The sequence below is a fragment of the Crotalus tigris genome, unplaced genomic scaffold (assembly GCF_016545835.1).
Source record: "Crotalus tigris isolate CLP2741 ecotype Arizona unplaced genomic scaffold, ASM1654583v1 scf7180000018825.4774228, whole genome shotgun sequence".
Taxonomy (NCBI): domain Eukaryota; kingdom Metazoa; phylum Chordata; class Lepidosauria; order Squamata; family Viperidae; genus Crotalus; species Crotalus tigris.
Window position 1 is genome coordinate 3,260,887 of NW_024097215.1, and position 16,166 is coordinate 3,277,052.

At 41.2% G+C, this 16,166-nt stretch overlaps 1 protein-coding gene across 2 annotated transcripts in view; it reads right to left on the reverse strand.

Annotated features, from left to right (window-relative positions):
- SLC37A2 (solute carrier family 37 member 2) overlaps window positions 1–16,166 on the reverse strand; it is a 41,448-nt gene that overhangs the window by 22,950 nt on the left and 2,332 nt on the right. For both annotated transcript variants that reach the window (XM_039356550.1, XM_039356549.1), the window contains exons 2-4: window positions 2,774–2,855; window positions 2,319–2,406; window positions 853–931 (exon numbers count right to left, since the gene is read on the reverse strand). In XM_039356550.1, the coding sequence (XP_039212484.1) occupies window positions 853–931; window positions 2,319–2,406; window positions 2,774–2,855 (249 nt within the window). The remainder of the gene's footprint in view (window positions 1–852; window positions 932–2,318; window positions 2,407–2,773; window positions 2,856–16,166) is intronic.

The following is a 16,166-nucleotide window of genomic DNA, read 5'->3' on the forward strand; positions in this document are numbered from 1 at the left end:
GCTGAACAACTTTCTCTTTAATCAGCCTGCACACAATTGTGACCTATCAACAGCCTTCCAAATACCCTATGAAGCTCTTTAATAACCACTTAGGTGACGACGGGTCTGTTTAGTTCTCAGTAAACAGAATCTATCATCTTGACAAAGAGTCCTGTTGACATTTCAGGCTTTCCATTAGCGGATTTCTTATCTGCCTGCCATTGTAACTCCAGTTAAGGGAATTCTCTATCTCTGAACTACTTTCCTGCAGGGTGGAGAAGTGGGTTGATTGCTCCTGAACATGGCCAACAATTGTCATGTTTTGCCAGGGTAATCAAACATTATAGATATGTCCTAAGAGCGCCTCTTAAGATCACAGTATGTTTTGAAACCATCAACTTGAGCTGCCAAGTCAAGGTGCCAAGTTGCTGACGCTCTCCATGACAAATTGTTGAAGCAATTGATTATGGAAAGGCCCTATCAGTAAAAGTCAACCAAAACCAAACCTTGATGACAAATGACGACAAAAGAAACAGTGAAACTGCCTTGCTAAAGCAAAGTCCAATACAGATGTCTTTGCAAAGGAAAACACTACCCTGAAGTGCAGAGAGCCTCCAGGCCAATGTTTTTCAACCTTGGCAAATTTAGGACGGGTGGACTTCAACTCCCAGAATTCCTCAGCCAACAGAGAGGATTCTGGTTTTCCACCCTGATTCTATTTGCAGAAAGAAACCAGGTGTCAAATAAAGTCTGCAGTGGGAAATAAATCTGAGACCTATAATGAATGGTGCTGGCGGAAACTTTCTTTTTCTTATTCTTATTTCACTCCTTGCTGGCCTTATTGCAGAGCGTTGTTTCCCCTGAAATACATACCTGATATACATCCCAATTGCATAAGCCACCAAGAAAGCATTGTCCAGGGCTCCAAATAGCTCCTTGTAGTTATCCTGATCTGGAAACAGAGTACAGAGTGCACTGAAGGTCTTTTATCAAACAGCAATTTATAATTTTCAGAACTCGACCAGGTAGTATTTGGGGGTGGGGAAGGGAGAAAACTCCGGGAACAATGCTTGCCTTCCAAAGAACTGGGGAAAAGATGGGATAGAATTCCCACAATGAAATGCATCCATAAAAAGCCCATGTGGTCCTGAGCTTTATCTTCTTAAGCAGGGGTCTTCAAACTTGGCCCTTTTATGACTTGTGGACTTCAACTCCCAGAATTCCTCAGCCAGGCATGCTGGCTGAGGAATTCTGGGAGTTAGAATCCATAAGTCATAAAAGAGCCAAGCTTGAAGACCCCTGTTCTAAAGTCTGATTCCCAACTGCAAGCAAAATAGATTTGACTTGCGCCTGATTTTCCCCCACTCTGAATTCAGCAATAAACACCTACCTGACAAAAGATATTAGGTCAATTACCAACCTTTCTCATTAAAAAAGGATTAGAAGATGAGAAGCCCTTTTTTTTTAACATTCCTGGGGCTGTAGTTTAGTTTTACAGGATTTGTTTCCTGATTCCAGTTGATTATAGTATTACTTGATTGGATGAAAAATAGTAATCAATCCTCACTTCAAATCTGGCACAATATTAAAGTGGGGTGCACACTGGTGAGAATGGCTCTAAAACCCTGGATAAATAGCACCCAGAAAAAAAGCTTCAGATCAGAATAACTATTTGAAATTGTATATCCCTTGAGCTACCAACCTCTCTGGTTTTGGCCTAATTCATTCTGGGAAGCTGTTCGAATTGCTGGTAACATGAAAGGAGTTAGAATTGGAATGAATGAATGAATGAATGAATGAATGAATGCATACAAACATACATACATACATACATACATACATACATACATACATACATGCTAATCTCCAGCTCTCCAAAATCAAGGACAGTTTAGGTGGCTCTCAACAATATTTTAAGTCAAGATTCAGATCAGTCATTGCATCAGAAGGATGGACTCTACTGGGACCAACGCTAAGGCTGATCTGCTGCCGTCTAAATGAGCAGTCTGACTTCTAAAAAAGATTTCTGCTATGGTCCAAAAGTTGCTAGACAATGCCTTGGAAAGCAAAACGTCTCTCCCATTTTTCAGACAGGTGGAAGAAGAGCTTTGAAAAGTATATTGAAAAGACGACAAGTGACCATATCACCCCATAAGGGGCTTCTGTTCCTTCTCACCATAGCTGGAAATGCCAGAACTGGATAGAATGCAAAGAAGATGCTCTTCTCTGAGCTACAAGTACTTTAGTCTTTACATATCCAGCCTACTCTGTCCTACAGCATTTTGATGACCCAAGATGATGGTGGGTTTGATGGGAAACAGATATTAAGAATATCTTACCGAAGGGCTTCCAGTCACACCAAGTGGTGCTGTTGGACACATTGTTTGGCCTGGATCCCAGTGAAGAACAGTTATAATGCAGTTCGCTCTGATCAAACAAAGGACAGAGAGCAGATCACCATCACTGACAGTGACTTTGAGGGGTGTAAAAGGACAAATCTGTTAACAAGGAATTTATAATCTGGGAAAGGAGAAGAGAAACAAGGGAGGCAACATGCATTGTAAACTGCTGACTATTTCCTGGGAAGCAATACTTTCTCTATGCCAGTGTTTCTCAACCTTAGCAATTTTAAGATGTGTGGACTTCAACTCCCAGAATTCCTTAGCCAGCGTGCTCTTATTCAATGGAGATTGTTGACAAATAGAGTAAAAGTCTTGACCTGAATAACCAATGAGTCTCTCGCCCTTATATGCCTAAAATATACTCTTCCACCTTGGGTTTTACTTATACCTACCTTTACAATGCTAATGGGCTTCCGTGAGAGATGAAAAGTAGTGTAGCACAGGAATGTTAGCACCAGAATCAATCCCCGGTACCTACGAAAAATATACAAGAGGATGAAAGACACATTACAGAAGGATGTAAATCAGTGACTACTTCATAGTAAGGCTGCCTCAATTAACAGAGTGCAGAAGTGTATAACTTGTGAGTCTTGTAGGACTTGGGCTGCCAAGTCTTAAGTCTTAATGGAACAAAAGTGATAATAGGTTGTTTCCATCTTACCCAGTTCTTTGTCCTGACTCCACCCACTTTTTTAGAGCCTGGATTTACATTCAAAATTGCAGCCCCTGATCCCTTGAATGTTGTATACCGAGAAAGGACCTGGCCAAGATTCTCCAGAGTATCTAAGGCAGTGGTTCTCAACCTTTTTAATGCCGTGACCCCCAACCGGTTGTAAGTTGAGGACTACTCAATCGGTCGTAAGTCGAGGACTACTCAACTGGTGCAGCACCGTTCGCAGACTGGGACTTTTGGCGGGCTCAGCAGAGCAGAGACAGCCTGGACAATTCCTATTGGCTTTTGAAAGCCAATAGACTTAGACTCTATTCAAGAGAGTCTATTCTGTTGGCTTTCAAAAGCCAATAGAATAAAAGGGAGGAGCACAGCTAAGGAAAAGGGGGAAAAAATGGAGGACTGCGTTGTTTGGCGACCCCCGTGAAATGGTCGTTCGACCCCAAATGGGGTCCGGACCCACAGGTTGAGAACCACTGATCTAAGGCAAGTAGTCCTTAACAGAGGCATCTGCAAGATTAAGGTTTAACTAGCTTCCTTAAGTCCTCCAATAGTAGGACAGCTTGGATCCAGATTCAATATGGCTACTTAGGGAACAGTGATGGTCTTCAAAGCGTCTCAGGCGTGGTAAATGCAAGTGAAATTCTAGAGCTAAGCTACTAAAAAGCAGAGGACAAGTGATTTTTTTTGTTCCTATTGGGAACTGGAAGCAGTTCATGATCTAATGGCTATGCCTCTTTGCTGCCTTGAATTAGGCCCTGAATTGTCCATCAGTTGTGCATTACAAGCAATGGTTAGAGTGCAGGAACACGCCATTTTCAAGACATCTATACTATCAAATATTCCTGGGGAACCTTTCTGAAATTTACCAACCGTTTAATCACTCATCATTCTGACACAGGGGAACCAAAGGTCTGACTTGGCTGAAGACAGCGCTCTATGAACTAATTAAATAATCCAGGTGCCCCCTCCAAGGTTATTAGTAGGCTCGTATTGGAAGAAGGACTCGTTGCCTACTTTAGAAGAATGGATATTTAAAGTTTCCAGCTTTGCAGAAATGGCAAAAAATTCTGCTTATTTGAAGGATCATACACAAGAAAGATATATTATTGTATGGAGAAGATGGATAGCTTATATTCAGAAAAAATATGGGACTATAAAGTTTCATTTATTTTATGAGTAAATTTTATAGTAACTGTTGTAGAGATGTGTTTATATGACTTAATTTAAGGGGAGTTAAAGGTTAAGTATGATTTTTTCTCTCTCTTTTTTTCCCTTTTTTCTTTTTTATTATTGTTAACTTTCTTAATAATAACCCTGTATTCTGCTCTGGGAAGCGAGGGGGGGGGAGGGTTGAGGGTGGGTGGGTGGGTGGGTGAGTGCGTGGGTAATGATAATGTAGACATGGTAAACGCTTGGGCATTTCCCCTATGCTGCGTTCATGTGTGTGAGAGGGATGAGAGGGGAGGAAGGAGTAGGGAGGAAGTAGGATGGTTAGAGGAGAGGGGAAGAGAGTAGGAGGGGAGGAGAGAAAGAGGAGGGAAGTGGGGAAGGATTAGAGAGGGTGGACACAGCCTGGGGGGGAATGGGCAGGCGGTACCAATGGTTAGGAATTTAATTGTATTCTGTATGAATAAATGGAAAATAAAAACTTTTTAATAAAAAAAAAATAATTAAATCCACTGCTGACAACAAAAACGAGGTCACAAATCTCTGGCACATGCTGTCAATCTGGTCTGCCAGACTGGCACATCCAGACTATGGGTCCTTGATTCTGCCCCCCTCGCACCCAAAAAAACACAGCCCATAAATCAATTCTTTAGAATTCAACATCCCAGGTCACCGTTTCCTTATGCCATGCCCTGAAATGGCTTTTCTTACAGCCATCTTTTACACACAATAACTTACTTCAGGTTTATTTAAACCCCAGCTGGTTGAAAACCAACAAGCAACATCCCAGATTTTGAACTTCCTCAAATAAAGCCACCACTACAAATATTCTTTTCCCTACTCGGCATCCTTGTTAGTTCCCTTACTTGAGGTCTTGCTATCTGGGGAGACTTCCTTGCAATGACAAAGACGTGGTAGCCTTACTATGAGGGGAAAAGGGGATTTTTTAAAAAAAAGTTATTTGGGGGGATGGAGGGAATAATTAAATGCCCCTTCTTAGATGGTCTCCATTTCCAAGATAAGGAATTTGGAATGCCCAACACTAACAGGTAAAACACTCTCAAAAATCTGTTGCTTCTTTAGATGGGATAGACATATGATTTTCCTTAAAAGTCTTTATTTGGCAAGTAAAGAGGAGAGATTTAAACAGTCAGCAAGACAACTCATCTGCCCTTTCCTGTTTTCTAACAGAAAGAACAATGCAGTCTTTCCTTGTGAGGTCTTTGGTGTTCTCTGAGCTTGATAAACCAAGCTCAGAGAGCACAAAAAAACTCCGCAATTCAACGCTGAGTTACATGTACAGTATTTTATTCCATTGGAATCTTTGCCTTCTCCAAAGCAAGCCAGGACAAGCAGATGTTCAGAGTCATATGGGGAGTGACGATGGAAATTAAACCGTGCGTGGAAAAGTTGATTTCAGTCTTCTGTGCGCAAGAAAAAGGCTGTTCCTTGGATACATTTCAGCCTCCTCTTGGGAGATCTTGCTTATCAACTTTTTCAGCAAGATAACCAAGAGACGATCTCTGAAAGATAAGATTCAGAGAGGCTTCCCAATTATATGCAAAAAAATTGCACTGAGTTGTTTTTTATTATTATTTTTTTATCAGATAGTGCTAACAGTATCTTTTCAAGTGGAAAAGCCAAAGGGGAAAGCAAAAATCAACTTCCTATATTTAAATGATCCTCTGCTCGGGATCATATTACTGCTTTGTTTTATTTCGTTTTGAATAATGGGTTTTAAGAATTTTTGAAGTGCCTCTTCAAAAGTGCCTCTTTGTATATAGCCCTTGTGTCTAGGAAGGACTTCCAGATCTATCATGCTGATCCTGATTGCTTATAGCAGGGTTTTTCAAACTTGGCCCTTTTATGACTTGTGGACTTCAACTCCCAGAATTCCTCAGCCAGCTGAGCTTTTCTGGCTGAGGAATTCTGGGAGTTGAAGTCCACAAGTCATAAAAGGGCCAAGTTTGAAGACCCCTGGCTTATAGCATTCAGTTCATTCAAAGTCAACATTGCTGGAGTAGTGGGTGGCTAATGACAGCATTGGATTCGCTATACATTTAAGTCTCTCTTTTTTCTGTGTTGGGGCCATTAGTCCTATTTGGTCTTCTCAGGAAATTACAAGATTGGTTCTCTTTCTCAGCAGACTTGCTTTCACTTCTGCCTTGAGGCCAAATCGAGGTATTCAAATAGATTCCGGAGAAAACACAGCTTTAGAGCCAGAGAAAATCCAACTCAGGAAGAACATGGTTTTTGTGTAGCAGTGGAGTATGAAAACCCTCAGCCACATATACCTGCACATAAAGCCAGTTGCAACCATCTGATCACTGTTATTGTGACTGGAGAGGAAAATTATTAAATGCATAGGGTGCAGTTATACGGAGGGTGATTAATCCCTTCAGGTATATTTATATTGAAAGGCCAATTAAATAAAATCCAGGTTAGTTTTTTATGCTATCCCTGTCCACACTTAAAGGTCACCTACAGGACTCTCATAAAACAAAGATGACATACAGATAGTCCTTGACATTCAACAGTTTGGGCTGAATTGTGGTCATTAAGTCAAGGACTACCTGTAGTATGTACTATAGCTTCACGCCAAGTTGTTATTAAAACCAGTTTACTAAACCACGCTAAAAGGCTAATGCAGACTCTCAAAATATCCAGCAGAAAGCCCTGAAGTAATCCAGTGACTTGTTGGATGGATGATGACTCAACATGAGCCCTCCAGAAGAATTGATCTCTATTTTCATCTTCTCTAGTGACGGCCATATTTCTTACAGATGATGGTCATTACTTGCCTGGAATGTTGGACAAGAGTGGTGTGTTTAGGCCATCTTTTCAATAGTTCCAGGCTCAAAATTATTCTTGGTTGGTTTGGTTTCCCCTTTGTTATGTGCTCATACAGTATAAGCCTTGTAGGAATCTAGGTCACTATAACTGGGCCATCCTGCTGCCTCTGGCAGTGATTGTGGGAAGCACAAACATTAAAGCTCCATTCATAATTTCATAGCACGGCCAAAGCTCTAGAACTTCAAAGCTTCAGCATCTTCTCTGTGCCAAATATTTTCCTGCAGTCTTATTATGGACAAGGGGATCATTCATGGATCTGAGGTCTATTTACCTCTCTGTTTATCTCCTCTTTTACCTTAGAATATTAAGAAATCTTGCTGGTTGTATTCCATTAGCTTAGTTGTTCTCAACCTGTGGTTGGGACCCCATTTGGGGTCGAACGACCATTTCACGGGGGTCGCCAAACAACGCAGTCTGCCATTTTTTTCCCCTTTTCCTTAGCTGTGCTACTCCCTTTTATTCTATTGGCTTTTGAAAGCCAATAGAATAGACTCTCTTGAATAGAGTCTAATTCTATTGGCTTTCAAAAGCCAATAGGAATTGTCCAGGCTGTCTCTGCCCTGCTGAGCCCGCCAAAAGTCCCATTCTGCAAACGGTGCTGCACCAGTTGAGTAGTCCTCGACTTACGACTGGTTGAGTAGTCCTCGACTTACGACCGGTTGGGGGATTGCGCCATTAAAAAGGGGAGAACCACTGCACTAGCTGGAGAGAAAGGGGATGCAATTGTAACAAAGAGAAACTTTTTTTTAAGGAGGTGCCTTGATTTCAGAGGAAGTTTTTTTAAAAAAAAAAATCCAATTGTTTGGGGAACATGCCCAACAAGCTTCCCTGGTATATGGGGATGACCTTAGGACAGGGGTAGGCAACCTTGGCTCTTTTATGACTCATGGACTTCAACTCCCAGAATTCCTGAGCCAGCATGGCTCAGCATGGAAACCTCTCCCTTTCCCCTCAGCATGGCTGGCTCAGGAATTCTGGGAGTTGAAGTCCACAGTCATACAAGAGCCAAGGTTGCCTACCCCTGCCTTAGGAGATAGGAGAAAGAGTTGCAGATTGGACAACTGGCAGCATATCTCATCCCAAAGGAGAGGGGGAACATAAAAAACAATTCAGAATGGACCCTCCCTAGTTCTCTGGAGAGTAAAAGGAAAGGCGAAATACTTCCAGCCTTGCAAGATTCTGTTGTTGGAACCTTATAATAAAGATAAGAGTTAATACTCGTGATTGGGCTTCTTGTCTCTACTACTTCAACACAGCCAGACAAAACAATTTGTTGCAAAGCTTCAATTAGAGGAAATAAACAATCTCATGCAAACTCTGAATAAGGCTGTATGTTTGGAAGAACTTTAAAAATCAGCTTTACATACAGTACTGAGAGTTCAAATGTATCACAAACGGATAAGAGCCATATTTATTTAAATTCAGTTAAAACAATTTATTTAACCGTTGGGACAAGGACATCAGGACAAAGGGATGACCCTACTTAGGGCGACAATTTTGATCCACGTGCCTCCATGGTTTTGTAGGCAAAGGGTCTTCTTTCAGACAAGAAAAAAAATACAGCCAGCTCATTCTATTTATCTTGAACTTTAAGGCGATCTGCATAAAGTAGAGAGCAGTAAGGCAGCTAAGGTTACATTCCTGTTTAAACAGGCAAGAAAACTTTTGCCATTTTTATCCTTGAAAGAGTTGCCAAAAGTATCAATGTCCTTAAAAACCATAGCAATCCTCTGTTGCTTTCTGTTTTAATCAGTGTATTAGGTGAACATTTTTCTCCGCTTTAATTAGTCAGTGTCCCAAGAGGTCACAAATACATTATTACACTTTACAGGAACAATGTTACAGATAAGATTTTCTCATTTTGAAAAGAGATCTTCTCTCTGGCAGTAAGTAGATATATTTGAAACCGAGTATCATTTTAAAAATTCACCTCAAATTGCCTGCTAATTTGATAAGGAAAGTTGTGCGGTATTTCATTTAGCTAATTGTAAAATTTCCATAACCTTCCTTGTGTCCTTCTAACATGAGACAGGTATCAAGAGAAATAATACACGAAACACAAAGAAAAATGTCTTTAAAGGTTTAAAATATAGCCCCCAAAAGCTTAAAATGAGAAATCAGTGGCTGATTAAAAACATAGAATAGCAGCTGGATATAGAACATCTCCAAAAGGTAGAAATAAATTTAAAAAACCCATTCTAATAAAATTATGGTAAATGTTTTCCAAGATCACAAGATCACTGTGTCTCACTTATTTTGGCCATGTCATGCGGGGGAATTCCCTGGAAAAAGCAGTTATGTTTGGAAGAGAGTTAGCGGTAAAAGGAAAACAGGCTACCAAAGAAAATGATGGCTGGATACCAACAAAGCTGACACTAGCCAGAGATTTAAAAAAAAACAAAGAAACAGTACAAGATCAGAGGATTGGATATAGACCTGGTCCACAGAATCACCAAGAATAGGACACAACTGAATGGATATCATCTTCTTCTTCATCATCATGTTTTCCTAAAATGCATCACTCTGCATTATAAGATATTATGGAGCATTGCATTAAGGAGGATATAAGAAATATACAGTAGACATAAAATGCCCACATTGGTAAACATAACACAGGCAAAATCTGTGCATTGTTTTAGGTGCTCTGTAAATTTTCAGTGGACTTGGGCTTCTGACTGAATGCAGGAGAAGCTGACAAAAAAAGCAGGATTAAAAAAAAATTCATCCATCTGAGTGTAATGATAGATTCCTTAAGAACAAATTTTGCTGGCAAGCTACTTTAGGAAGTGGATACCAGTACCTTATTTCTTTATCTAAGTAAACTATCAGAAACACAGGAAACTTGACAGGCAATAATTGAAGTCACACACCATGCTAGATCGTCATGTGGTTTTTTTTTTTGGTTTTGACTGAACAGGTTTTTGAAACCACTGTGATTTGTAAGTCGTTATTTACAGGTCAGTGAGATCTGTGAATCGACAATTGTGGTTATTTAAGATTTCAGCAAATTATAGCCTAATATAACATGGGACCCATTCAACTGCTGAAAAAAACTACTTCTCTAAGAGATATTACTCTACTGTTTCTCTGGTGCAGAGTTGCCAAAAGATTTGTGACATGAGACATGATCTTTATAATGTATAACTTGGAAGATTTATCAGAGGTCTTACTTGTTGGGTAATAGCCAAGAGGAAGAAAAAGTAATGTGTTGTTTTTCATTCAACTATATAGAACATTTAGCCAATATTTAGGGAAGATTTCTATCTTTATGTCTAACTGAGCTTATGTCCTTTAAAAATCTATAGACTTAAAAAAAACCAGTAGTTTATCCTGTGTGGCTGACTTTTAACTTTTCTCTTTTTGCTCAAATCTGTGTCACGTGAGGACAGCAGTAATTGGCATTTGGCAGAAAATGAAATGGAAATCATTATAGTTGGTGCAAAAGAGGAAAGAATAAAAGAATAAACAAGGATGTACAGGAATCCCTCTGAAACTCTATCACATCTCTATTCAATTATGCCCCTGGCAATTAGACAAACCAGGTCACTGGTATTGCTTAATACTTTGATATTCACCTTGGCTATTCATGACATTTAAGGCAGAAATCCTTAAGCAGAAGGGAGGAACTGATTTAAATACTCAGATCTAGTATCTCCAGTTGACAATATTAAAGGGAAAATAAATTTAGTTGATAATACATAAATAATGCCAAATAATGCAAATATGATTTGAAAGGTTATAGCTGTTTGGAGTTGATAAAATGGATTAAGAAGCTGAGTAGACATGTTGCTCTAAGACAGACATGTCAAACTCACGATGTCATGTGACATCATGCAACGTATCAGTACAGTTTTGCTATTGCCAGCAATGGGGTGGGCGCAGCTTCCCGATGACGCATCTGGCCTGCAGGCCGGCAGTTTGACACCCCTGCTCTAAGACATGATGACATTAACTATCCTTCCAGTACAACAGCACAACAGCTGGGTTCATACATCACTAAGACAAGCCAAAGAAGCCATGTTGCCTTAGTTTAGGATGCACAGGTAGCCAGAGTTTTCTTTATGGACTCTTGTGCAATTGACAGTCTAATTATGGAGCCTTCTGTAAGGCAAAGGTAGGTCAGTGGGCCTTTTAGAATCCAGAACAACTGCATCATACACTAACCTAACTCCTATTAGATTAATAAAGAGATGAGGGTGTGATTGTGTTACAGTCCAAGATAATTGGATGGATTTAGGCTGGGACAAAAACTCTCCTGATTGTTTTCAGTTGATCCTAAGAGAATAAGAAGATCAAATTTGGCTAGGGAAAAAAAAATCAAAGCTGACTTTTCTTCAGATGCTGTACTTCTGTGGGGCTATAGGCACTGCAGAGGGGACGGAGAAAGAGCAGCTGATGAAACATGTGTTGCAACACAAGCTCTACCCTTAGGCGTTTCCATGTGCTATCATCACACAATTTTTGTCATTTGGGGGGGGGGTCACCAGTTAGGAACAGACCTATCTGTGGACATCCTCTGAAGTACAGCATGAAGTAAGAGTCAAACAATTCATAGCAGAAATTAAAAGTATGGAAATGAATCTACAAGCGTCAGCTCTTCAAGTGTGTTGAGCTTCACAGAATTCCCACTAATACCAGCAGTTTTGATGAAAAATTTGGACAGACTGGGGAAAGTAATAGCAACAACCACCAAATTTCCTAACCTTCCATCTTCCATGAGCTGGAGTCTCAAGAAGAACTGCTAAAAATAAAGCCAAATATCCAAATATTAAATGAGCCATTTCACGCTTGAAGGAACTCAAGTGCAAAAGAAGTAGAACTGGATCTCAGCATTGTATTTGCAACACTTGCCAATGGGGAGAAGAAGAACATTGATTAGTTTGCAAAGAACTAGGCACTTGCTTAGAGTGTCTGGTTGGGCACTGTGCAAAACAGGATCTGAAGGAAAATAGACCTTTGGTCTAACTCAGCTTCCACACATCACTTAGTCTTGCCTAAGAGCTATGTGCGCAAATGTACTGATAAGGCACTAGGGATCTAAATGCTTAAGATTGGCAGTGATCTTGAAAATCCAATTTGAGCCTGGAAGGTCTAGAACAGTGGTTCTCAACCTGTGGGTCGGGACCCCATTTGGGGTCGAACGACCATTTCACAGGGGTTGCCAAACCACGCTGTCCGCCATTTTTTTCCCTTTTCCCTAGCTGTCCTACTCCCTTTTATTGGTGGCCACGCCCACTTGGGGGTCACCACAACATGGGGAACTGTATTATGGGGTCACGGCATTAGAAAGGTTGAGAACCACTGGTCTAGAATGACACAAATGGGAGGGACAGGTCGATGAAATTCCCGATAAAGTTTCCATGATATTAGCTGTTATTCCATGTTGACCGTGTGGCTCGGTGGCTGCTGAATGCACATTCTGCCTCGTGTTTTTAGGAACAGGAGTTGGTTCCCCCTGCAAATGAGTGTTTACATAAAAATAGTTCCTACACTGATAGGTTCAAAATTTGAATACTAGGTTACACAATGACATGCTTAAGGAATTCTCTGAAAGATAACTGTTCAACAAAAGTATAAAAATGTATATATGCTCTTTGCTTCTTACTCTCTGTAGAGCAGAGGTCTTCAAACTTGGCCCTTTTATGACTTGTGAACTTCAACTCCCAGAATTCCTCAGCCAGGCACACTGGAATTCTGGGAGTTGAAGCCCACAAGCCATTAAAGGACCAAGTTTGAAGACCCCTGCTGTAGAGGATCCCAGTGTGGAAGTTGCAAATAGTAAGGATGACCGCAGCTGACAGTGAGAAAGGAATCTGATCTGCACCAAAGAAACTATATCAATGCATAGCGAAAGAATGAAGACAGCCTGGAAAGAATCTAGTCCCTGAAATGAAATGATAGGTCCTCTTGTCGGATGATCTTTGGAATAACATCTTCATGGAGAAGGTTCTGTTTTAATAAGACTAATAATCTTTGAGCATTATGTAATTCTTGGCTTTGGAAGGGCTGGTCGATTGTTCCATTCCTGCTTTTGGATACTAGTATATCAATGGCTTCTAGTCTTAAATATGTTAAGTTACTTTTAGAATCAGACTCTAGATGGTGGTTACTGGAGAACAATGATGAGGAGACCACTGTCTGTGGCCTTCTCAGGGCATCTGGCTTGTTAACATAGGAGACAAGTCACTGAATTTGTAGAAACTCCATTCCTGGTGGCATAGTGGTTAAAATGCAGTATTGCAAGCTAATTCTGCTCATAACCAGGAGTTTGATCCTGATGGGGCTTGAGGTTGACTCAGCCTTCTGTCCTTCCGAGATCGGTAAAATGAAGACCCAGATGGTTGGGAGAGAGAATATGCTGACATTGTAAACCATCCAGAGAGCACTGGAAAGCACTATGAGGCACTATACATAGTATGTCTAAGTACTATTGCTATTGCTAATCAGATCTAGCATTTTTTTTAAGCATGTTCCTAATCCATAATAAAAACAAGTTTATGGCTTATATATGGCATCACTGTTTGGAGAAGGCCATGCCCAAGTGTTACAAGCACAACCTGTTCTCTTACTGGTGTGTGGGTGCTAGATTTGTTGACAACAAATGATTGTGAGATGAAAGGGATGCCGTTTCTAGTGTTACATCTGTAACAACTTGATCCCAGATGCAAGTTATCTTACCAGTCCTGCTGTGATCAAGATGGAACGTGCATACTCAAATTAGCAGCAATTGCTCCCTTAAAAAAATCCACCGCCAATGTCTCAGTTCTTTCTTTTTGCTTGTTTTGTCTGGGATTTCTCATTAGAAGCTTGATCTGTTCATTCTATAAAACAAGACTAGGGAGAGATGACCCAATTGCTCTATGCTGTTGTACAGACATGTTACAGAGGAGGGACTTGTCAATCTTGTAAACACACACAATTCAGAAATGCCTCTTGCAGGCAAAACTAGAATAATCCAGTCTCAGAAGGCAAGGATAATTTCCATTGCAATTGCTTACCCATACAAATCATCATCAACGTGTTTGGCAGAATTAAATGGAGAGATGTGATCTATTCGGACAATTAATGTGATGTTGCTAGGCTGAATCAAATAAACCACAATAACCTGTTCCAGTCCAGGGCACACAAACCCAGAGTATATTCTCCTTGTGACAAACTTAGGTAACTAACTTAGCTGGCCCAAGAACAGCAAACAAAGTTAATTTTGTATCGATTGCAGGCACTAAGTAAAAATGTCACACTGATGGAAATGGCAAAAATCTAATGATGGAAGGAGGACTATGACGGTGGGCATGACTGTCACTGAGAAAATGTCAGCAGGTCAGAATGATACTTATTAGTTTGAGACCAAATGAGCAAAGGGTGGTAATCACCTCAAGACAGATCTCAATGGAAATAAAAAAAATCTTTTAGAGACACAAGCAAAACCATCCTTGTCTACCAGGGACTCAATTACTGCTCTGTTTGGGACATTTTCTGCTTAATGATTTTTGCACCCACCCAATCATTTGGAATAATTTCCAAACATGTGAGAAATGACATACTGGAAGGCAGCCTTCTTATATTTTGAAGGAAAACCAACAAGTCATAACTAACATGAATGTTATGATCCAGTTGAGGATCTTTCCTCCAAAACCTAATGTAGCACAAGCCTTGCTTTCCCATCCCCATCACTCCAATGGTTGTAGTCCAGGACTGCCTGCCTATACACTAACGCACAGGTCGGCAACCTGCGGCTCCAGAGCCGCATGCGGCTCTTTGAGCCTTCCCTGTGGCTCCCAGCCTCCTCTGCCATTTGCAGAGAGAGACAGAGAGAGGCAATTGCGCTCCCCTGCTTCTCTCTCTCTCTCTCTCTGTGTGTGTGTGTGTGTGTGTTTGTGTGTGAAAAAGAAAGTGGACTCACAGTGTTCTTCAAGGAGCTGAAAAGCTTATTGGGCTGAGCTCCTCCCTTTGCTGCGTCTCTGCAGGAAACAGGAAGCAGGAAGGGCAGGAGAGAGCTAGCTAGCCCAGCTATGCTGACTCAGGAATTCTGGGAGTTGAAGTCCATGAGTCATAAAAGAGCCCAGGTTGCCTACCCCTGAGTTTGTTGGAGAACAGCTTGAAGCCAGCTTGCCAGGTGAGCAGCAGATAGGAGAGAGGGAGGGGGGGGAGAGAAAGAGAGAGAGAGAGGGAAGGAGAGACAGAGAGAGGAAAGAGAGAGAAAGAAAGAGAGTGGGGGAAGAGGACTGGCAGACCAAGGGCAGATAGAGGGAGAGGGAGGGAGAGAGAGAGAGAGAGACCCTTTTGACATCTAAAATGAAGATAACACTGCATATATCCTTTTTTACCTGTGTGTGTGTGTATGTATGTATACACACACACACACACACACACACACACACCTGTATTAAAGGTAAAAAAGGATATATGCAGTGTTATCTACCTGTGTGTGTGTGTGTGTGTGTGTGTGTATACACACACACACACACACACACATACCTGTATTAAAGGTAAAAAAAGGATACATGCAGTGTTATCTTCATTTTGGATATCAAAAGGGTTTTGCGGCTCCCGGTGTTTTGTTTTCGGTGGGAAACGGGTCCAAGTGGCTCTTTGAGTGTTTTGGGTTGCCTACCCCTGCGCTAGAGTATTATTTCCATGGAAACTGACATCACTATTTGTCTTGCACATTGCAGAAACAGAACATGGAGCCCAGCAACGATCTGTGGCTGCCCATTTCGTGTATTGGAGCTCCCACTGTTTGCAGCTGCAAGATGCCTTGACATTTGAGGACTAGTTCCAACTCACCTGAAGGCCTAGATTGGGGAAGGTGGCCCTGTCTTTTCTCTACCAGAGAACCAAGTATATGAAGGCACTGCAGGAGCCAGATAGCCAGTCTGCTTGCCTTTCCATCGTATCATATAACGTAATAACCAGTGGTGGGATTCAGCCGGTTCGCACCACTTCGGCAGAACCGGTAGCTAATTTTTGGTTGCCCAGGCCCAGAATGGACTTCCGGAAGCGGCATCCACACAGAGAACCGGCTGTTCACATATTTGAATCCCACCACTGGTCATAACACTATGCCAAGCAAACTTGCAACACCTCCACCC